Consider the following 23013-nt stretch of genomic DNA (forward strand, 5'->3'; position numbering starts at 1 on the left):
AAATTTAAGATATGTTTTACAAGGGCTTCCTCGTGATTTCGTAGTTCCTACTGCATTGCTAGGATGGTTCCTCAGTGTCAGAGGGGAGGACAGGGATTCCAACTTTACAGTTTACCCATACGCTGCTTTGACTAAAAAGAACTCAGAAGAGAATTACTTATTACAACTCTGCGAAAATATTATTGATGTATAAATGCCTGTCCCTCTCAAGCATTCTGTCACTTCCAAACACTACACTCATTTTATCGTAACTGATTCATGAATCTAGCGTTATTTCAAAAGAAAATTTTTGAGCTTTTCAGTTTTCTCTGCAATTTCATAAAAAATCTGTGAACTCACTTTTCGAGCACGTATATCCATCTCCTTTTTTTCTTTTCCACTTCTTAAAATTAAAATCCAACTCAAATTTGCTTTCTTCTTCCTCAATTTATATTTTCTTTTTTGTGTTAAATTCTTCAAAAAACTATTTTAATATATTTTTAATACATATCTCTAGCATATTTCCGATGGCTTTTCTGGCCATAGAAAATGCCTCCTCCTCCTCATCTGTTCCTCCTTCTTCTACTCCTGGATGCAAATACGAATACGATGTACTTCTCAATTTCAGGGGCACCGACACCCGCAACAATTTCACAAACCATCTATACTATAGGTTGAAGCAAGAAGGGATATTCACATTTAGGGACGATGAGAGGCTCAAGCAAGGAACAAAGATTAACTCGGGGCTCCTCAGAGCAATAGATGAATCGAAAATTGCTGTTGTCATTCTATCCAAACAATACGCTTCGTCGAGTTGGTGTTTGATCGAACTAGCAAAGATTGTTGAATGCATGGACAAGAAGAAGCTGACAGTCCTTCCTGTGTTCCACTATGTGGATCCTAGTGATGTTAGGTATTAGAGAGGGTCTTTTGCGGAAGCTTTTGCAAAACATGAAAATCGATTCAAAGATAAGATTAATGATGTGAAGACTTGGAGAGCAGCCTTGACAGAAGTTGCCAATCTCTCTGGATGGCATCTAAAGGATGAGTAAGAATTTCTTTTCTTTTCAAATGATGGTTTTTATTTATTTATTTTTTTTAATTCCTGAATTTTCTTATCGTTACTTTCTTTACTTTGCCACGACATCTTTCTTTTACTTAGCCTCCTGTTACATAGGGGCGGAGCTATAGCATGGCTTGGGGGCATCCCCCCTTAAAAAATTATTTTATATTATGTATAAGTATTCAAACTTTAAATATTTAGCTACAAAAATAAAAGTTGGCCCTCCAAATGTTTGAGTTAGTCCAATAATGCTCTTAAAAACCAAACCAATAGAATTTGTCAATTGGTCTAGTAGTTACAGAGATAAGGTAGTTTTTGTTTTCTCTAATTCATTTTTTGTATATGTTTAATATCAAACTAAACAGCTTTTGTATACTCATTGGAATTTAAAAGATAATAAGTTCCCTAAAAAATTGTTTTACGAATATATATATTTGAAAGTTGTTAATTTTATATACAATATATTTATAAATTATGACCTACTCTATTATCAAAATATTAATGTTTATATTTGTGTATGTATGTTTACATATATGTACGATGGTTTATCTTGACTCGAAACTAATATATTAATACCAAAATTTGGCCCCCCAAACAAAAAATCCTAGCTCCGCCCCTGCCTGTATATGACAAAGCTAGGAAATTATAAGCTCGAATTGGGCTTTGGTTGAACAACATCGCATGCATATATTGTTTGTACCACGTACATACTATACACTTGTAGAGTTCCCTTTTATTTTTTTTTTTGCTGAACGAAGCTCAGATTGTATGTTTGCTGAATATTTTAATTGTCTCTAAAGTAATGTATCTAGCAATTACTCAATTAGACTTGGAATATAGCTTCAGATGTGCCACACCAAACCTTGTTCACATGAAAATTATCATTAAAACAAGGCCCATGACCATGAGCGCTAGGCAATTATTATGAGGGTTGTATAGACGAGTTAAAATTTAAACAACATAGTTGCATCCTATACTATAATGATTAACTACGCGTGAGCTTATTGTGCTTGTGAGTGCGGATTAATGTTGCATCTTGAGTTCCTCTAAAGAATAAAGAAAGATATTTGCCTCAAGTTTTTCTAGTTATCTTGCAAATTCCTTTGTTCAACCGTTAAACACAATTTATATACATTCTCTAGTGTCCTTGCATCTCACGTTACAAATTTTATATGAGAAGTGGTAGAGCAACCACATCAATAGTTGCAAAAATGTGTAAAATGCAAAAAGTACTCAATTTTGCACAATTTAACCCAAAAAACACCCACATCAATCTTTGTAAAAATGTGCAAATATACACCATGGCTTTGCAAATGAACAGTAACCGTGCATATATGCACAATTACTGTTCATGTGTAAATGATGTTTTTATTCTTTTTTTCTCTTTCCTCTATCAAACTACTTCTCTTCCCCAATGTTTACAACAACCCAGCGCAACAGAATAAGAAGAAGGAAAAAGAAAATAACCACCCAACCTCCAAACCCAGTGCCACCACCAAACACCGCAACCTAGCACAAAAAATTAACCTAGAATCAACAAAAAATTAACCCAAAATCAACGGAAAAGCAATTAGAAAATCCAACTCAAAATCAAGACAAACCCACTAGAAAACCCAACTCAAAATCAATTAAAACTCACCGGGAAACCCAACCCAAAATGCCCGATCTGCTACCATTGCTGCCACCCAATCTGCTGTCGTCAGGTCTTCCATTGCTGCTGCCGAATCTTCCATTTCTGTCGTTTGTTGAGGTTAGGAGGCTGAGGGTCGTCGGTTGGGGGTGGGAGGTGAAGGGTCGGTGGTGGAGGAGAGAGGGAGCGGCAAAGGAAAGAGGGAGGGCGAAAGCGAGAGGGAGGCCAAATCGGCGGAGGGCTAAGGCGGCGGCGGCGACGGCGACGAGCTGGATTGGCGGCGACAGTGGGCTGGGTGAGGCGGCTGTGAGGGAGAGAGTGAAGGAAAGAGAGGAACGGGTGAGAGAGTTGAAAAAGTAAAATAGATTCTGAGGGAAAGAGAGAATGGATATTAATAAATAATAATAAACAAAACAATAAATAATATTATTTAATTAGAATAGATTTGTAAAATAGATAAACTGGTGTGAGTGTTTTGGAAATGTGATAGTGTAAAATAGAAAAAGTAAGTTTTTAGTATAAAATAGACGGAAATTTTTAGATGGACTGATGCGGTTGCTCTTATGTCTATAATATTTTCACAACACTTTATAATTGTTATCTAATTTATTTTTTATTTTTTTTCTAGAATTGCATTGATAACCAAGATATGATGTTCAGGCAGATGGTAATGGTTAGGCCAAAGCCCGACTATGTCCTGCAATTTAGTTGGTCTATTTGTTATATCGGTTTTTCGTTGTAACTTATCCTCTTAGAAATTTCTAAGTAATGGCATACCCTTTTTTTTTCTATAAGCAAAATAGCAAATATTCATTAAAAAATGATTAATTGAGCAGACCAAATACTAAAGAATAGGTTTAAAAACAATTAATTTGACCACAATGTCAAGACTTAAGTGAAAGCACCTAAGATTTTAAGATAGGTTTGAAAGACCTTCCTCATCTTTTCCTTCTTCATTGCTCCATAATTCTTCGTTGTTAAAAAAGAGGACACCCACTTCAACTTTACACATACGCTGCTTTGTCTCAGAAAGAAATTACATAAAACTCAAGTAGTCAAGCCCTTTCTTTTTTTTAGGAGAAGATGGGAAGGGAGGGACACTTTAGCAACAGTGCTTGACTAGTTGACTTGCATTTTGCTAAGTTCACTTATAGCCTTATTTAAAATTACTCTATTTTACCATTAAAATCTTTTAAATTTCATTTCAAAAAAAAAAAAAAAATCTTTTAAATTTCTTAGAAATTTTTTAAATCTTGTGATGTTATATATTTAATATTATGTTTAATTTAAGTAGTTGTTGGAGTAGGAAGATACCTGGAAGATGAGGCGACGTTAGTTTCTTACCTGAGTTCAGCAATGAGCCAACATTACTCCACGCGGAATTTTATTCTAATAAATTTGGACTTCCTACCTAGTCTTTTTCTTACTTACATTGCTACGATGTTTCCTTGTTGATACACGCGTGGTGTGGACACGCACTGTATTTACACATACGCTGCTTTGACTCACAAGGGAAATTTACTTTAATTAAAGCCCTTTTTTTTTAACCTGGAAGATATGGTGACTGAGGCCAGTTGCAAATTGAATACTCTGTCACTGTCTCTGTGTCTCACTTTTCTGCTTTGCTTAATTCTGTTTTCCTCTCTCCTCCTCTCTTCGCACTGAATTTTCTTCCTCTCTCTCTACCTATCAACCTGGTTCTACTCCTTCACAGACAACCCAAATCAACTGTGCCAACGTACTCCGATCCACTGTGGTCAACGTCAAATAGAGAGAGCTCCGATCTGTGAGCTTTGATCTTCGATCTCCGACAGAAATTTTCTCCTATCTCTAAGCACGTAATTGCAAGTAGACCGCACCGGTGCTCTGTCTGTCACTTACAAACACTCCATCCAGTGCTCTGCTTTCTTCTTCCCCAATTTATTTTCCTTTCATGTGTTAATTCTTACTAGTTGAATAATTTTCTTAATACATATCTTTAGTATATTTCCGATAGCAATTCTATGGGCACAGAAAACGCCTCCTCCTCATGTTTTCCTTCTTCTTCTACTTCTACGCCTAGATGGACATACGAATACGATGTCTTTCTCAGTTTCAGAGGCTCCGACACCCGCAAAAAATTTACAAGCCATCTGTACGAAGCTTTGAAACGGAATGGCATAACCACTTTTAGGGACGATGAAAGTCTCGATCGAGGAGCATTCATTAAACCAGAACTCTTGAAAGCAATAGAAGAATCGAAGATTGCTGTCGTTATTTTCTCTAGAGACTATGCTTCATCGAGTTGGTGCTTGACTGAACTAGCAAAGGTCTACGAGTGCATGGGCAAGAAGAAGCTGATAGTTCTGCCTGTTTTCCGTGATGTGGATCCTAGTGATGTGCGCAAACTGAGAGGGACTTTTGAGGATGACTTTGCAAAACATCTCATTGATAACACTGAGATTGTGCAAACTTGGAAAGATGCTGTGACAGAAGTTGCTGGCATCTCTGGATGGGATTTACGGGATGAGTAAGGATTTGTTTTTGTTTTTGTTTTTGTTTTTTTTTTACTATTTTTCGCTGCTTTCTTTTTTTGGCCACATGACAACTTTCATTGTCTCCTGTATATTACAAACCTAGGAAAAAATTTTAAGCTCGAATTGTGCTTTGGTTGAAAAACATTGCATGCATAATTTGTACCACATATGAGTTCCCCTTTAGCTACTGAACAAAGCTAAGATTTTACTTTTGATGAATGTTTTGTCCCTAAATTAATGTATCTAGCTCTGCCTCATCAAAATTAATGTTTTGCTATATTTTTTGCAGGCCTGAATCAACAGTTATCGAAAAAATCATTCGGAAGATAAATAATGAGTTGGATCGTGAAGTCCCAAGTGTTTCCGAGCACCTTGTTGGAATGGAATCTCGTGTGCAGGAAATGCAGGATTTATGTTTGGGTGAAAGGTTAGATTGTGTCCATTTTATTGGGATTTGTGGTATAGGTGGAGTTGGCAAAACAACTCTTGCTCGAGAAATTTATAATAAAATTTTTCGTGACTTTGAAGCTAGTAGCTTTATTGATAATATTAGAGATGAATCTGAAAATCAACGGCTAGTTTCTTTACAACAACAACTTCTTTCTAAGATCCTCATGAGTACCCAAAAATATATATTGAATGTTTATGAGGGAATCAATGTTCTAAGTAAGCGACTCCGCAATAAGAAGGTTCTTATTGTTCTTGATGATGTGAATGAAGATGAACAACTAAAAGCATTAGCTGGGAAAGATGAATGGTTTGGTGTAGGGAGTATAATCATTGTAACTAGTAGAGATAGGCATTTGTTGAGAAGGCATGGAGTGAAACATATATATGAAGCTAAAGAGTTGAATTATGATGAAGCTTTGAAACTTTTTAGTTGGAAGGCTTTCAAGAAACCTCATCCTGAAGAAAATTATGTGGATATGTGTGAGCATTTTGTGAAGTACGCTAACGGCCTTCCCTTAGCTCTTGAAGTTTTAGGTTCTTTGTTATTTGGAAAAAGAATAGATGAATGGGAAAGTGCCCTAGGAAAACTAGAAAAGGAACCTGATAACAAAATTTTTAATATTCTTAAAATAAGTTTTGTTGGGCTAACAAAAATGCAACAAGACTTATTTTTGGATATTGCATGTTTTTTTAAAGGAGAGTACAAGGATGGCATAATAGATATACTTCAAAGCTTTGGTTTCTATCCAGCCTACAATATTGGTGTTCTTGTAGACAGATCTCTCATAACCATTGGATATGGATATTTGAGGATGCATGATTTGCTACAAGAAATGGGTCAAGAAATTGTTCGTCAAGAATCCCTTAAAGAACTTGGTAGACGTAGCAGGTTATGGCGTTATGAGGATGTCTTGCATGTATTGAAAAATAATATTGTAAGTTGACAAGTTTAAACTTGAATTTAGAGAAGTATATATATTCTTTCACATTCTTCTAAAATTTTTTCTAATTTTATTGTTCTTGGTTACTAGGGAACAAAGTTTGTTGAAGGTATAGTCTTAAAGACACCTGCAATTAAAAATGAACACTTGAGTGTTGAAGCCTTCTCAAAGATGACAAATTTGAGATTCCTTAAAATTGGTTATGTGCAACCTCCACAAGACCTCATTAGAGGTCCTATTCAACTTCCACAAGGCCTCAATTATCTTTCTAATGAGTTACGTGTAATAGATTGGCATGGATATCCTTTAAAATCCTTGCCAACTAGTTTCCAACCAAACAAACTTGTTGAACTGAGAATGCATTGCAGTGACATCAAACAACTATGGAAAGGAATTATGGTAAGATTTTCATGTATACTGATTTGTATTTCCTGCTTTTTCATTAAGGCTTGAGTTTGTCTAATTATTTCTTGTTTTATAATAGATTTTAAACGAGTTAAAACTCATTGACCTCAGTGACTCTCAAAACTTGATTGAGATCCCGGACCTTAGTGGAGTCCCAAATCTTAAGCAGCTAATTCTCCAACGTTGTACAAGACTCACAAGTCTCCCTATTGCAATTTGTAGTTTGATGTCTCTAAAAACTCTCAATTTATCTGGCTGCTCAAAACTTGATGAATTGCCAGAAAATTTGGGGAATATCGAAGGTTTGGAGGAGTTAGACTTGAGTGGGACTGCTATAACGGGCCTACCTTCATCCATTATTCACTTAAAAAATCTCAAAGGACTATCTCTCTCCAGATGCGGGGGGCTATCATCTAATAAGCTCACGAGGTTTCCTTTAATGCGACCTAGAAGAAGGCCAGATCCCATGGGCATGCTACTGCATACTTTAACAGGCTTATGCTCTTTGACCAAACTTAATCTAAGTTATTGCAATGTTCAGACGATTCCTAATGTTCTTGGGTGCTTGTCATCTTTAAAAGCTTTATTGCTAGAGGGAAATAATTTTGTTTGCCTTCCTGAAAGTATCATTCAACTATCTAATCTGTGTTCTCTTGGTTTGGGCGGTTGCACTCATCTTCGAATATTGCCCAAGCTTCCATTAAATATTAGGCGTATTTATGCACCACAGTGTACCTCACTGGAAACATTATCGTTAAGACCGGAAAACGATTTTCGGCCGATATTTAATCTTCTCAATTGCGACAAATTGATCAAGAATCAAGGCTACGGTGATCTAGTTTCAACAATGCTAAGACGTTATTTCAACGATGCTATGGTCTGTCTGTCTGTCTCTCTCTCTCCCTCTCTCCCTCTCTCTCACATGTGAAGTTCTAAGCATCATGAATTGTATGTTTCAGGGTCGGCAAGATGGTATTCATTACGTTATCACGATTCCTGGGAGTGAAATTCCGAAATGGTTTAGCCACCAAAATGTGGGGGGTTCAGTGAATCTGCAAGTGCCCTCAGATTTATTAGGTAACAAATTGATGGGAATCGCTGTGTGCGCTGTTTTTGTATTCCGCAAGCATCATCCATTTCAAGATTATGGAAATATGAGACATACGCATAAGCTTTACTGTTTCATTGGTAGAGATAATGGAGGTTTTGGCATTGGTTTATCGGAGAAATTTGGTACGATTGAATCGTATCACCTGTTCGTGAGCTATTGTCCCTCTACATACTTTGGATCGTACTGGAAAGAAATATTGAATCAAGTCGACACTAACGGATTCAGCCAGATTGAAGTTAAATTTGAAGCCGAAGGTCCAGGCTTGGAGGTTACAAAATGCGGGGCCCATCTGGTATCTGAGCGAGACATTGAAGACCTAATAAACCAAACTAAGGCTGGGCCTAGCAGCTGCATCATCACTCCTTACGATGAGGATGGTTTTGAGGATTCAGAAAAAGATACCAAAATTAAGCGAAGCAGTGATGACTCTGATGGGGAAGGGGCTGGGCCTAGTGGAGAAGCTACCTCTAATGACGAACCACCACACCTAAATCTAATTGAAAATTGGTTTGGGAATTCTGATTGTGAGGAAGAGGAATCTCAATGAAAGTTATAGCTTTTATAGAATCTGCACTGCCGATCAACTTTTTTCCTCTCTGATTTTATTGTAAGTCACCAGCTTTTCTCCCTTTTGCGTGAGATTGTTTGTAGTTGTGTATTTCTTTTATCTTTTTGAAAATTTATTGCCGATTCTTTTAGTTTGGTAATTTGTTTTCTCATTTTTGCTAGATACGAAGAAGTATTTGGACTCTGTTGGAAAGGAGAAACTGTCACATTGCTAGCTGACGAAGGCATGTGGAACTGATTGTATGGTAGTCATTTTTGTTCAATTGTGTTGGATGGTATGTTTGGAACTCTCTGTTATTGCTCTCTTTTTATAGTATTTACTACAACTTTCCATAGGAGAATGCAATTGATGCATGGCGCTCCAGTGTTGTAAAATCAAATGGAATGAAGAAAATTTGGGCCTCTGTTTCCAAGTGAAGTCAAATTGCAGCAAAGTAGATAAAATTATTTGCAAAGCTTTCCTGTCATGTACAGTAGAACTAATGCAACTATTTTATCATTTAGAAGTAGGACAACTATTTTAAAACTTAAAGGACCCTTCTTTTCTCTTTTTTTTTTTTTAATTTTTTTTATTTTGACTTCACACCACACCACCCATTGTTTGGTTGATTGGAAAGCTGTGGAATTTTTTGCTCTTAGGTATTAGGATTTTGTGCTGAGTTTGTCCTTGAATTAGGGCTGAAACAGTTGAATTAGGTTCCTGAGGTTTGACTTGTTTTTCTTATAACAAGCTTACAAAATATCATTATTTTCTGTTTTCATTTAAACAATTTGATTTAAGGACGAAATTTTGTCTAGATTTCCTAATGTGTGTGTGTCTGTATGACAAGTTAGCTCTGTTGATTATTTTCTTTGGATTTGGAATATTAGCAATAGATGGCTACTCTACCATCTATTGAATATCATTCGTTGTGTTCTTGCTGGTCAAAATCAGATTATTGATGTACTCAGCAGTCAGTATGAAACTTTTGCTTTATTTGTTTTTCCCTGTTTTCTATGTGCTTCTTTTTCAGTCTATGAGTATCCAGCTATCATCCTTGACAATTTGGAATTAGAAACTTCTCATTGTCTTATTTGTCATTTGGGTGTCATGTTGTTCCATCTAGGTGCACTGATGTGGCTGTCCTACATATTGCGTGGGATTATTTTTAGTGTTTGAATCAATACAATTGCTTCGAAGCTTCAATTGCTAGTGGTTGCACAAGTGCAGGAGTATGGCCTTTGTCACTTCATGGGTTTGTTATCTGATCATTTGGGTTTCATTTGTCAACTGATTATTGACAATAGAGAAAGAAATAAGCAAAATTGTAATGGTGAAGCAAGACCCTGTAGAATTAGAAGCTGTGATGAGAAAGTTCTTTTTTGTTTTGATAGGTAATATGGAATTCAAATCAGCTTTGGTGTTCCGTTGATTCCATGCTTAAAGATGGGAAAACGAGTTGTAGAATAACCTCTCCTCTGCTTGCACTGCTGCCTTTATTACTTTTCAGCTCTTCATATCTAAGCTCATGGTATGTCATTCATCCCATAGTCTTCTGTCATAGATTTATAAAGATCGCACATTTATTTCCTCCTTTCTTTGTGATTTGATTAGATGTAACATTCCCATGCGAAACTTCAACTTACATTACCACTACCCAATTTTTTTCATTTTTTTTCCCAAAATTTCTGAGTTTAACAGTTCACAGAAATTTATACCAAAATTAGGCATTATCCTTTATTTAAATTTCCTGTCAATCAAATATTCCAAATTTGCATACCTACATGATCTTGGCCCAGGTGTTTATCAAGTCCACACACAACATCTCTGTAGTAACAACAGAACAACTAGTCATAATACACTCAAATTTGAAGCAGAACAAAACTTTCATCAAACTGACGAGACACTTTCTAACTTTTCCTAATGACGTCTTGACCCTTACTAGGACATCACATACAAAAAAAGGCTTCACTTGGAAAACAGATAATGGAATATTCCAGCTAATACACAGATATCTCTTCGTTCAAGAGCATTTGAAATTCCCTCTAGCTTCCATCCTTACACCAATTTCCATTTCTCCAACATCTGCTCCTCACTTTAAATATTCCCTCCCTAAATTTTGCATTTCTCTGACTCCATAAATGGTAAACCACACCCCCATGCTAACTTACATGAGGAAGCTTTCAGCTTACCTTTTAAACTTTGCAACCCCCATTTAATCCAATTTGTTTCCGGAGAGTCTATGAGGCATCTCTTCATTACTTCCCTCCACAATCTTTTTGACAAAATGCATTTAAAAAAAAATGGTCTGGACATTTTATGCAACTTCTGCAAAATGCAAACAGAATATCCCCTTGTACCCCCACTATAACAATTTATCCCAAATGGATAATTTTTTCTCATAGCAAGCCAAGTGATGAGTCATGTCTAGTAAAGGCAGTAAAAATCCAGATTAGCTTCCACCAATTAACCTCAGACTACCTCAATTGAATTGGACTCTAGGTTTCTTAGCAGGTATAAATGCTCCCCTTGGCAAAAACCCAAATAGGTCTATCTACTTCTCAAATATCCACGAGAGGAAGTTTGCTTTGTATAGAAACCAGAGAATTGACCTATCAAAAAAAAAAAGAAACCAGAGAGTTAGACTTAAGTGGCTTCCAGACACAGCTTTTTTCCTGCTATACAATTGTAACTTTTCTGCAAGACTACTTGCAACACCATATTCTGCTCTGTAACCATACCTGGTATAAAGAATATCATCAGGATTCCACCAATACACTGGAAACTTTTGCCGTAAGACTACTTGCAACATCATATGCTACTCTGTAGTGAATATCATCAGGATGCCATCAATTACACTCTTGATGTTACCTCCGGTGTTGTGTTCCAAATCTTTGGTTTTACAGCTTTCTGTTCCCATTGTCTTGTGATTTAATTTTATAAAGGGGGGAAACAGAAAATCGACTGGCTGTACATTTGGATGATTGGGCAAGTTGTTATTTAGAGATGGATCTTATAGTTGTGTTGCCTTCTCACTATAGGAGTCCACAGTCAGCTAAATGAGATTTCTAGTATTTATTTAAGTTTTGTCCTTTTGTTTTCTGCAACAAAACTTGCCCAGAATTAGTTGCCCATAGCTCTATATAAGAGCCCAAGTTACAGTCTTAAGCATCCGATCATTTCATTTACGTAAGAGTAAAGAACCTATGACCTTAGTTTTGTGCTAAATTATCTTTGCATTAAACTAAGTCGTGTGTTTAAACTTGATTGGCCTGTTGTTTTACTCCCAACTCTTTTTACTTCCTTCTTTAACTTATGTATAGTTGCCACAAAAGGAAAAAAAAGGGTAAAAAATCTCTGGTAGCAGGTAGAAAAAAGCTATTTCTGCTTTGAAATTGAAAATTAATTGATTGAACTTCAAATAATTTTAAATTATGTTGCTTGATCCTTCAGATTAAGGGTTAAGACTTATATCTACATGATGAAGTATTGCCTAATGTCTTCGCGTTCACTTTCACCATTCTGATTTTATATTTTGAGGAGCTCTTGAATTTCTTTCAAACGTAGGACTTTTTGTGGAACAAGCTGTATAGCCTATGTTAAATTAAAAAAAAATTCTTCCTCCATGCACTTGAAGCTGGCTCATAGATATCTGTCATGACCAATTTGTTACAAAGATCAATAAAGGTGCCTCTTACCAAAGAACTTTCTCTATTTATTTTCTAATTGTACAATATATTAAGTCTATGACACAGTTTATTTTAAAGAGAGTATAAAAGATACAATGCTAAAGAAAAGCTAGCTTCAAGTGGGCCTCTATTTTGGATACAATAAGAAACAAAGGAAAAATACATCATAGAAGGTGAGGAAAACAGCACAAAAACAAAAATAGTACCAAGACCTATGAAGGCATATAATCCCCCTAGAGCATCTCAGCAGTGAGTCCACTGCTCTTGGCCAGAACCCACCTACTTTTTACAATAGATTGGACAGATTGTATCTACAAGGGTCGGCTTGAAATATAAATCCATTAAGCCCAAGAGTGTAAGCTCAGTATGTTTCTAACTTTCTATGCTGAAAACCAGTACTAAGTGATGATCATCTGCATTGATATGTTTCTTTATCTCATGGAAAACTGAGTTATCACAACATAATTTGTTAGTTGTTTATCGCTATACATCCTCATAGGAGATCAAGAAAAACTCAAATTTTCAGCTTGTAGCCTTTACCAACACCATTTGATGACTTCCCTTATATGACTGGTCTTCACCACCTTCTTCATTCTCTGTTGCAGGCCTCCTAGAATTTCTGAATTCTTTGACTTTCACCAGTTTTGTATTCTATTAGTTTTGATTTTTCACTTTCCTAATTTTCTTTTATCTTCTGTTCTGTGTAATACTCTTATGTATGCAGTCCTTTACCAGGGTAGCACCTTTTTTCAATCAATGAATTATTTACTTATCAGAAAAAAAATGTTGAAGAAATATTTGATTTGGTTTTTCCATTATACAGCTATAGCAGTTTGCTTGTATGATAATAATGTTAATGCACTAATGCTTATTTACTCCATGGGGTAGACGTTGCCTTTTTCCCTTGCCATTATTTTGCCAGGATAATTTGTAGCTTCTTGGGATAATCTCTTGATTATTTATTAATATATATAAAACTCTTGAAATTGAATTTTACAATATGTTCATGAGAAAAAGCTCTCTTCTTCACTTGTCTTTACAGAACATTTACTCACTGTTTTCAACAGGAAAAAATGGTATTAACTTCCAAGGGTGGGACTCGAGTTTTTGTTGCTAGAATACCTCCTAGTGTCACAGGTGATGATTTTGGCAGGTATCAAATTCTTGATCACATTCACCACCTCTTGATGCAATTAGTAATATCTAGCAGACCTAAATGCTTCAAGGGCCGTATGCATCACTAATTAATTCTGTAGGATTGTAAAATAATTAAAATTGGATGGGTTGTTGATGATTGTTGCAGTTACTTTATGAACTATAGTTCACTTATAGATGCTTACACCTAAGGCATATATGGTATCCTAATTCTCTTAACTTTAATGGTAATTTCAAATATTTTCATTTTATCTTAACATTTCCATTTCTGGGTTTTGATTTTGAGAAACGTGGCCTTGCCAAGTTAACAAAGTTGAGTGCTATTGGTGTTTTTGAAATTTCCTTTTCAGGTTTAATAAGTACTTACACTAATTTATAATAATGACCAGTCATTTGTAATCTAATTTGTTATTTTGTTGGAGTTTCTTGCTTGTATATTCTACATTGAACTGCATTCTCACTATTTTTAGATTCAAATATTGATATTTGAAGTTGCTTGCATTTCAGGATCCAGTGACAAAACATGGAATTGGATTTGTAACGCATGAAAATGCAGGAAGTGGAGCTTGAGTCTTAAAGTTTTGTATTCTGGTTTTTTGTTCAAGTGAATTTGTAGAATACAGTGTTAATCAAGAGATTCTAAACTATAAACATAGTGTTTGAGGTGTCATTTGGAAGATCGATAATTGTGGAACTTCATCATTTGTTGTATTGGTCTTCCATTTTACCTCATAGTATTGTCTGGTCTGTTTTCAGATTCAGTATACCGGATAATGTCTGAATCATATGAACTTCAAAGGTTCTATGGTTGCTGTGGACTTAGCAATTCCAAAGGTGTGCTATTATTTAATCTGCTTATTGTATTGAAAATTGAATCAAGTTTATGTTATGTTGATGGTAGACCTATATGTTCCACCTGCTGATGTGCCTGTTATATGGGAGTAATGCTTGGTTAGCATTTCAAAATCTAATTTCTTCTCCAGCTAAAAAGGCAAAACCCAGCAGGTGATAGTTTTAAGAGATTATTTGGATGCAGACAAGCTAAAGGCCTAAAATTTTAGTAGAAGCAAAGTGCAATTGCTTTTAGCGGCTAAACTTAAAACTTTTCCTTCAAATGCTTGTTCCCATTAATAACCAATATATTAGTATATGGTTTAACAATTTAATTTAAATAGCTGTTTGGCCAGGAAGATACCTAGAAGAGGAGGGTCACTTAATCGCGAACTCTAATAGAAAATGAATTGTTGACCCTTGAATGCTGCTCCCTCTGCCTCATAGGGCCCATTCGAAATACACGATATTTCAAGTGGCCTTCTGAGTTTATCAGTCTAAATCTATAAACTCATTGTTCAAGCACATCAATTTCCTTTATGGCTTTTATTCCATTAGCATTGTCTTCCTTTGTACAGAAATAAAATACGATGTCTTTCTGTATTGTGTATGTCTGCACACAAATTGGTCTTCCATTTAACCCCATAGAATACCTGGTCTGTTTTTCAGTACATTGGCTTATGTCTGAAATTCATGAACTTAAAAGGTTTTACGGTTGTTGTGGACTCAGTAACTCCAGGGGTGTGCTATAATTTAATTTGCTTCTTGTGTTGAAAAATCAAATCGTCTCTATTAAGGTGATATTAGACCTGCATGTTCCACTTGCCAAATTGGCAGTAGCTGTTGTATAGGAGTAATGCTTGGTTAGCATTTGCTAAACTAATTTCTTCCCCAGCTGAAAAGGCAAAACAAAGCAAATAAATAAAATGTCCCGTCTGTTGATGGTTTTAACTGGTGTTAAGAAGCTATTAGGATGCATAAAAGGCTAAAGGTAATAATTTCAGAAGAAGCAAAATGTAATTTAGTTTGGAAATTCATTGCTTCTGCGCATTAATTTTATTGTGAATACTATGATATATGTTGCCAACCTATGTTACCATACAAAATCAACATGCAACAAAGCAAATCCGGATAATTTAGGACTTGAACATGGCAAGAGCACAATTATGGGAAAGATATAGAAAACTATTTGAATGAATTATAATAAAATTCTTCTTAATACAGTTAACATATTTTCTTTCATACACGGTAGTTATCATATCATCCAATAACAGTCCCACTGCATCCATGATCATTAAGACCACCTCACATATTGGCATTGCGGCATAATTGCTTCAACTCAATTAGTCAATTAGTCAAAAAATTGTTGGGTGGAGGCCAAGTGGGCCGAGTCAAGCATCTTGATAGAGGCTGAGCCTAGAATAGGTTGAGTCTCAATTGGCCCGTTGGCACTAGGTTGCCACAAATACAAAGCACACTAAAATATTTTGTTTGGAAATAATATTCCGATAAATCATAAAGCTTTAAAATTTAAATTTTTCCATCCTATTATTAAACAAAAGGTCGGTGCCCTTAAGTGTCATTTACTAATAGACAATTTTTAGAAATTTTTTATACTGCTTTTATTGGAAATATAAAGAGCTGAAAAAAATTATTTTTTTCTTTACCCATAAAAAGTTTTGAAATAATATTTCATAAAGCAACGTCCATCTATTATTTAAAAAAAAAAAAAAACAAAACAAAAAGGAAAAACATAACTAAAATACAGATACTACTCCTTCTCAATTATCATTAAAAAGAAAAAAAAAAAAAGCAAAGGACAACTAATCCTAGAAGAAAAACTATTTTGAAGCTAAATGGTACTCAACAAAGCACAGCAAGTAGAAACCATAGGTAAAACAGGGACGCACCGCAAATTTTAGTGTTCGATTGTAGAGGGACACAAGGCCAGAGAAAAGCGGACGCATAGTCTGCAACCTCTGCAGATTCATATTCTGCAAAGCAAAACCTTTAGGTTTATCTGTTTCCTTGTCTCGGGGAATGTACAAGTCTACCACCCGCCCTGCTTGAATCAATATATCATACAAGACCCTATCGCTCACCCTCTCATCCAGATTACCTTTGTAAGAAAACGAAAATAACCACATTAGAACAAAGGCAAAAGAAGCCCCCCTCACTAACAATTTAATCAAATACCTTTTTTGCAAATCAATTTTTTTATAGGTAGCTTTTTCATATCAATGAATGTATCAGAATAAAAAACCATACAAAAAGCAGGAAAAAAATTAAGTATATCACAGGCTTAATGCTTTATTTGGTACATCTTCAAAAACTACAAAAATAAACACCTGCATTCCACCCAAAAACTTATGTATAGACACACTTACATTGACACTTAGATGATGCGCACGCACGTGGGATGAAATAATCACATAATTAAAGTGTGATAAACAGACAAATTAATTAATAACCAAAACAAACAATTAATTAATTAATTAATAAAGGGTAAATATCATTCGTCCCTAAACTATTACAAAAGTTCGTTTTCGTCTAACTTCAAAAGTTTATTTCGTCCTAACTTCACAAAAGTTCGTTTTTCTTAAACTTTCAAAGTCTATTTCGTCCCTAACTTTCAAGTTCTGACGAAGTGCTGACGTGGCTTACAGAGTGCTGATGTGGAGGGACGAAATTAATACGTTGGAAAGTTTAGGCGAAAATAGACTTTTGAAAGTTTAAGGACGAAAAACGAACTTTTGTGATAGTTTAGGCGAAAATAGAACTTTTGAAGTTTAGGACGAAAACGAACTTTGTGATAGTTTAGGGACGAAAATGATATTTTACCTAATAAAAGTGTTGTGTTGAAGTACATAATACATATGATTCTGACCAGATATAACACAACTAATGATATTCAATTGATAACAGAGAATCCATTAACTACAATAATATAAGGAAATAAATCAATAACACATAGCTTTACTCTAAAAACTCAAACAGAGCTCACTTTTCAAACACATACACAGAGATTTCTACACTAAACTTCATATCTAAAATCAAACAGTTTAAATGAAAACATAGAATAATGAACTAAAAGTTTCAAATTTTGGGACCAGAAACCCAAAAATAAAAAAAGCACTCAAATCAAAAGGAGCCTAATGAACTATTACATCAAAATTCAATTTTAGCAATTTGGTTTTCAAAAACCAAAAATAAAAATTTTAAGGCTTTCTAACCAACCCAAGCAAGCAAAATTAACAAAATCAATAAGGCTTTCGGGGTGAAAAGGAATTCAAATGGAACTTACCAACGTAAACTTTGCAATCTGAGTTTCCTGACATGGTTAATGCACTTGGATTTGAATACGATGCGAAACCCTAGAATGAAACGACGCCGTAGACGCACGAGATATTATTCTGAACTGGAACCTCTTGAATCCAATAATTATAGTCAAGTCTCATCCAACTTGAAACGTTTGAGATACATATATAAAGAAGGTAGGAATCACCGACATTAGGTTTAGAGAGATTTAAATACAACCGGTTGCAGCGTATAGGAAGCCACCACGTCGCGGGTTGTCCAGGTTCTTGTTGTCTTTTTTTTTTCTTTTTTATGATAATTGAGAAGTTGNCATGACTATGAGAACAGAAAGCTGTTAAAACAAAGATTTGGAACACATTACAGGAGGTACCAAAAGAAAGCAATCCATGTGAAAAAAAGCATTCTTTTAAGCTAGGAACAGAAATTTCTTTTGGTGTAGCAACTTGAACTTCAATTGACCTTCCATTATGGGTATGTTGAGCCCCAAGCATTTTCTGGTAGCATGATAGCATGAATATCAGATACACTTCCTCTGCCTACCTTGATTAAATTTATTTGTACAGCTTTCTGTTCTCATAGTCATGTGATTAAAATTTGAAGTTGCTTGCATTTCAGGATCCAGTGACAAAACACCACTGAATTGGATTTGTAATGTATGAAATGCAGGAAGTGTAGCTCGGCTTTTAAAGCTTTTGTATTCTGGTTTTCTTCAAGAGAATTTTTAGAACACTGTTATTTTAATCGAGAGATTTTAAACTACAAGTATAATGTTTGAATTTGAATTTATGTATAATGTTTGGATTTGAATTTTCTTTTCATCACTTGACTTCGTGTAACTTTTGTATTTAATTATTATTTTTGAATATTGAGAATTAACACCCCAGTTTATCTATATTTATTTATATTTTCTTTTATTATTTCTTTTATTTTTTTGATACATCTTACTCATTAACTTTAAGAGCATTTAAAGCATATGTTTCCAAAAATATAAGTTTATCTCTTTAGTAAAATTTCTTTATTTTTTCCCCTAAAACAAACTCTTTTCATTTTGTAATTTGAGAGTTAGGAGAAATTATAGGGTCCTTTGGTGGACCACGTCATTTGTCCACAATTCCATTAAAAAACTTCTACTTGTTTAAAATTGTTGAGTCAGTAATTAATTTCTGTTTAAAAAAAATTTCTAACTAACAATTTTAAACAAGTGGCAGTTTTTTAGTAGAATGGTGGACTATATTATTTGTCTATCATGTGGATCTTATAATTTCTCGAGAGGTAGGGATACACATATGCATGGATTTTTTATTTTTCCATTACAGGAAAAGATGCTATAAACTTCATGGTTACAAATTTGAGACATGTGCTACATTGCAACCCATAAACAAAAGAGAAAAGTTTTCATTTAATGTTATGATTATATTTTTATGATATTCCTTTGTATATTAAGGCATATAAAAGTGACGTTTATTATTTAATTTACTTAAAATTAATTGATTTATATACATTTTATGTTCCTTAAAACTTTTTTTTTTTTTAAATAAAGTTTTAATCTATGGCATTTTTACCAATTGACCTAACTGGAACTTACAAAAAATTAATATACTCTACCATTGAAATCTTTAATTCATTTAACAAAAAAATATTGATTTTTATAAATTTCTACCTCCCTCACTAAGTAGGAAACTAATATTTCACATTTATTGGTCTGATGCGCAATGATTGAGCTCAATTTTAGAGTTAAATATTAATCTTATCATGTCTTAGCTGGTATATAGTCATTGTGTTTCAAGATTAGATAGTGTTAGGATTGTAAATAAGCCAAGCTTTGCTGAATAGTGCATGTTCAATTTTGGCTCGTCAGTAAAAGTCAAAAGCTTAAGTTTGGCTTGAACTTGAGCCTAAAATATTGTTTGAGCTTGAGCTCGTGGGAAAGCCAAAAAGATTGAGCTTGGCTTGGCTTGACTTGATTCATTAGTCAAGCTAAGCTTGAGCTTAATATCAAGCTCAAACTCGAGCTTAGATTAAGTTTTTGAGCTTGAGATCCAACAAAATTACATTATCAAATACTTAAATCTCCCAAAATCAAGTAAACAAAAATAAGAAAATAATATACTCATTTTATCATGCTTTTAGTCCCACCTATGATTAGCCATTGTTCAAATTACAACTTTACAAAATTAAATCCATCCATTCATCCTTCATTGTCTAAAGCTTCGTCAATTGTTTAAAATATAATTTTTACATCCACATTAGAGAGTAAGGAACTAAAAAAAGACTTTTTTGTAACTATTGTAAATGGGAAAGGATTAACATGTTTCATGACTTTACATTAGATGATAGATAAGGAAGGACCATATGTGGCCCACTTATACATTAAAAAAATATGTAACTAAAGTCTAAAGTAGTTCTTGATCAGTTTAGGGGGGAAGTGAAAATTTAAGGCAAAGGTTATTAGTCCCATATGAGACATGATATTATTGAGATATGTCTAATGAATTTATTTAGAAAGCACATATTAAGCCTATAAATGAGTCTATACTTGACTTGTTTTGTATTTAGCCTTGTAGCTCATGAGCTTATTGATAAACAAATATTTTTGCTTGGGCTTAGCTTGATTTCTTAACAAGCCTAAAATTAAAGCTTAAGCTTAGCTTATTTATAAATAAACAAACATGAATAAGTTTTTTATCAAGCTAAGGCCTAATTGTTTATGAATAGCTTGGTTCATTTACAGTCCTAAATAGTGCATTTCTCACTACAAGCAAGTCTAGCATAATGCGTGTACTATAAAGTTAGTATATTTTAATAGTTAATGCACAGTGTAAATGCTCTAACAAAATCCAATAGTCTATTTAGGATAAAAGTTACAATTTTAAAGATACCTCGTTTTTTTCTAATAAAAATTAATGGTCACTCGGACACCACTCCAACTTCACACATACGCTGCTTTAAACTCAAGCCCTTTCTTTCTTTTCTCTTTCTTTATACGTGTGAATGGTTAATTGATCAGACATGTGAACGCTGTCTCATTTTTAGTTTATTCTGTTTTGGAGACTTTATTCTACAGGGTAAGGAATAAAGGGTGCACTCAAAGAAAGGCCTACTTTTCTTTTTGTTAGTCAAAAGTTAGATAAAAAGATAAAGATAAAGATCACTTTATAAATGCCTGTCTCTGTGTTCCTCAGATGGTGATGCTGTGAAGAAAAGAAAAGAAAGAGTGTCGTGTAGTGTATCTGTACAAAAAATATAAGAAGGAACAAAACGGCAGTTTGGACTTAAATGAAGTCACAAGATCAGCACGTGCACAACTTAACACCAGAAACAGTTACTGAAGCTGTCCAGGTGTCATGATAATTTGTTTACATCTGGACCACTTTTCCATACTGTGAGACAGAGAGAGAAGAAGAACAATTTAGTAGTAAAAAAAGAGAGAGATGAGAAAGTGATGGAGATAAGGAAGAGAACCGTCACTCAATTAGGCTATAAATATAGCTTTTGACATGCCACATCAAACATTGTTCACAAGAGAGTCACCTTTAACCATTATCTTCCAATAATTGCTCAATTAGTCTAGGAAAATTGCTTCTAACATGCCACATCAAACTTGTCCATGATAAAGTCATCAATAAAATAAGGCCATCAATGCTAGGCAAATTATTATAAGAGTTGTCGTATATGTGGGTTAAGATTTTCAAGGAATTTTTCTTAAACTTTTAGATGATACTAGTATTATGCTGTGCGATGCACGACTTAATAAAAAAATTATAGATAAATTTTTAAAAATATTTTTTGATAATATAATTAAATTTAATAACAAATAAATAGTCAAAATATTTTAAAAATTATGGCAAGTTTNGTTACTGAAGCTGTCCAGGTGTCATGACATGATTGGCTCCGTGTAGTCAGCGCTAGGTAGTTAGTTTGTTAGAATTTTGGCGCCATTTCTTTTCCCTCATTTCAGCCTAAAAAGACTCAGATTACACATTGATTCCATGCTAAAGGACGAGGAAAACGAGATGTACAATATCCTTTTGCATTGCTGCCTTTATTACTTTTGAGCTTTTCCTTCTAAGCTACTAATATGCATCCCCCCCAGTTTTCTATCATAGATTTATTTCAAATCCTCATTATTCCCTCTTTTCTTTGTGATTTGATTAAATTTACTTCCCATGGTTACTTCAACTCACAAGCACATTAGTATGCCTCATTTGGTCTAAGTTTTATAGGTTCTCGTGTAAGTCCATTTTAATGTCTAAGTATGAGTTTTTTGGGTTGAATCAATTTTTAGTTTGGGTTTTATTTTTTAGTTATGGTCAGTTTTAATTAGGGTCAAATTTGTAATTTCTGCGAATTAAGGGTATTTTGGTATTTAGTTGAGTCTAGAAACTTTGGTAAGGTATTCTAAGTATCTTAGGTTTATTTATTTTGGGTCTAGTTAGTATTTATTAGTTTATTAGTAGTCTTAATACTAGTAGGAATCTTATTACTACAAGTATGAGTCTTTATATATTTGTGCTCAATTTATTCAAAGGTCAATTAATAAATTGAGTGTTTTGAGCAATAGGCACGTTGGCCTTGTGTTTCTTTCTTTCTTCTCACTTTGTCTCTTCTTTCTTTCTAGGGTTATTGTTCATGGGTACTATCACACAGCCCTAATTAAATAGCCTTAACTTTCTCTAATTCTTCTTCTTTCTTAAGCCTAAACCCACCACAACTAAACGTAGACAAATTCCTAATTTGTTCTACATCTGGACCACTTTTCCATACTGTGAGACAGAGAGAGAAGAAGAACAATTTAGTAGTAAAAAAGAGAGAGATGAGAAAGTGATGGAGATAAGGAAGAGAACCGTCACTCAATTAGGCTATAAATATAGCTTTTGACATGCCACATCAAACATTGTTCACAAGAGAGTCACCTTTAACCATTATCTTCCAATAATTGCTCAATTAGTCTAGGAAAATTGCTTCTAACATGCCATCAAACCTTGTCCATGATAAAGTCATCAATAAAATAAGGCCATCAATGCTAGGCAAATTTAAATTTCTAAAAGCTCTTAGTAGTAAAATTGTAATTTGTTTATATATATATATATATATATGGAACTTAAAAATCTTTCCATTATACTTGCTAACATGTAGAGTAGTAGAAGTGCTAATCATATATAAATTTCTTGCATATATAACCAAAAAAAATTCTATAAATTACAAAAAATTTAACTATTAGAGTTTCTAGACTGAAATGTAAATGTAAAAGTTTACATAAATTATTTTAATGTTACCTTAAGTGAGGAAATAATTAGCATAATCAATTAAAAACACCAAATCAAAGATGAATTGCATTATCTAAAATTTTTTATAAAAAAATCATAGAATTTATGCTA

General features: G+C 34.1%; 2 protein-coding genes across 7 annotated transcripts; both read left to right on the forward strand.

Moving 5' to 3' along the window:
- The first annotated feature begins 203 nt into the window (after positions 1 to 203).
- LOC111991557 (disease resistance protein RUN1) lies at positions 204 to 14336 on the forward strand. Of its 6 annotated transcripts, none has more exons than XM_024023339.2 (10): positions 204 to 1027; positions 5478 to 6573; positions 6670 to 6978; positions 7064 to 7861; positions 7944 to 8702; positions 8825 to 8937; positions 9769 to 9897; positions 10037 to 10173; positions 13399 to 13484; positions 13994 to 14336. In XM_024023339.2, exons 2-5 carry the CDS (start codon positions 5569 to 5571, stop codon positions 8640 to 8642), a joined length of 2811 nt encoding a protein of 936 aa, XP_023879107.1. In that variant the 5' UTR covers positions 204 to 1027; positions 5478 to 5568; the 3' UTR covers positions 8643 to 8702; positions 8825 to 8937; positions 9769 to 9897; positions 10037 to 10173; positions 13399 to 13484; positions 13994 to 14336. The 6 variants fall into 6 exon arrangements, with proteins under 6 accessions (XP_023879107.1, XP_065629239.1, XP_023879104.1 ...); XM_065773167.1 differs by lacking the exon at positions 204 to 1027 and adding an exon at positions 4146 to 5181 and having other exon boundaries at positions 8825 to 8886; XM_024023336.2 differs by lacking the exon at positions 204 to 1027 and adding an exon at positions 4147 to 5181.
- Positions 507 to 899, forward strand: LOC111991552 (TMV resistance protein N-like). The gene has a single exon (XM_024023331.1). The coding sequence runs from the start codon at positions 507 to 509 to the stop codon at positions 897 to 899; it is 393 nt and encodes a 130-aa protein (XP_023879099.1).
- Positions 14337 to 23013: the final 8677 nt, after the last annotated feature.

This window comes from Quercus suber, unplaced genomic scaffold (genome assembly GCF_002906115.3).
Source record: "Quercus suber isolate HL8 unplaced genomic scaffold, Cork oak 2.0 scaffold_70, whole genome shotgun sequence".
In the NCBI taxonomy this organism is placed as follows: domain Eukaryota; kingdom Viridiplantae; phylum Streptophyta; class Magnoliopsida; order Fagales; family Fagaceae; genus Quercus; species Quercus suber.

Excerpts from the sequence above, each read along its gene's own strand:
- LOC111991552 (XM_024023331.1), top strand. The coding sequence starts at position 507 with ATGGCTTTTCTGGCCATAGAAAATGCCTCCTCCTCCTCATCTGTTCCT.
- LOC111991557 (XM_065773167.1), top strand. The coding sequence starts at position 4,676 with ATGGGCACAGAAAACGCCTCCTCCTCATGTTTTCCTTCTTCTTCTACT. Across the intron at positions 5,182-5,477 it reads GGATGGGATTTACGGGATGA|GCCTGAATCAACAGTTATCG; the intron begins GTAAGGATTTGT and ends TATTTTTTGCAG. Across the intron at positions 7,862-7,943 it reads GTTATTTCAACGATGCTATG|GGTCGGCAAGATGGTATTCA; the intron begins GTCTGTCTGTCT and ends TGTATGTTTCAG.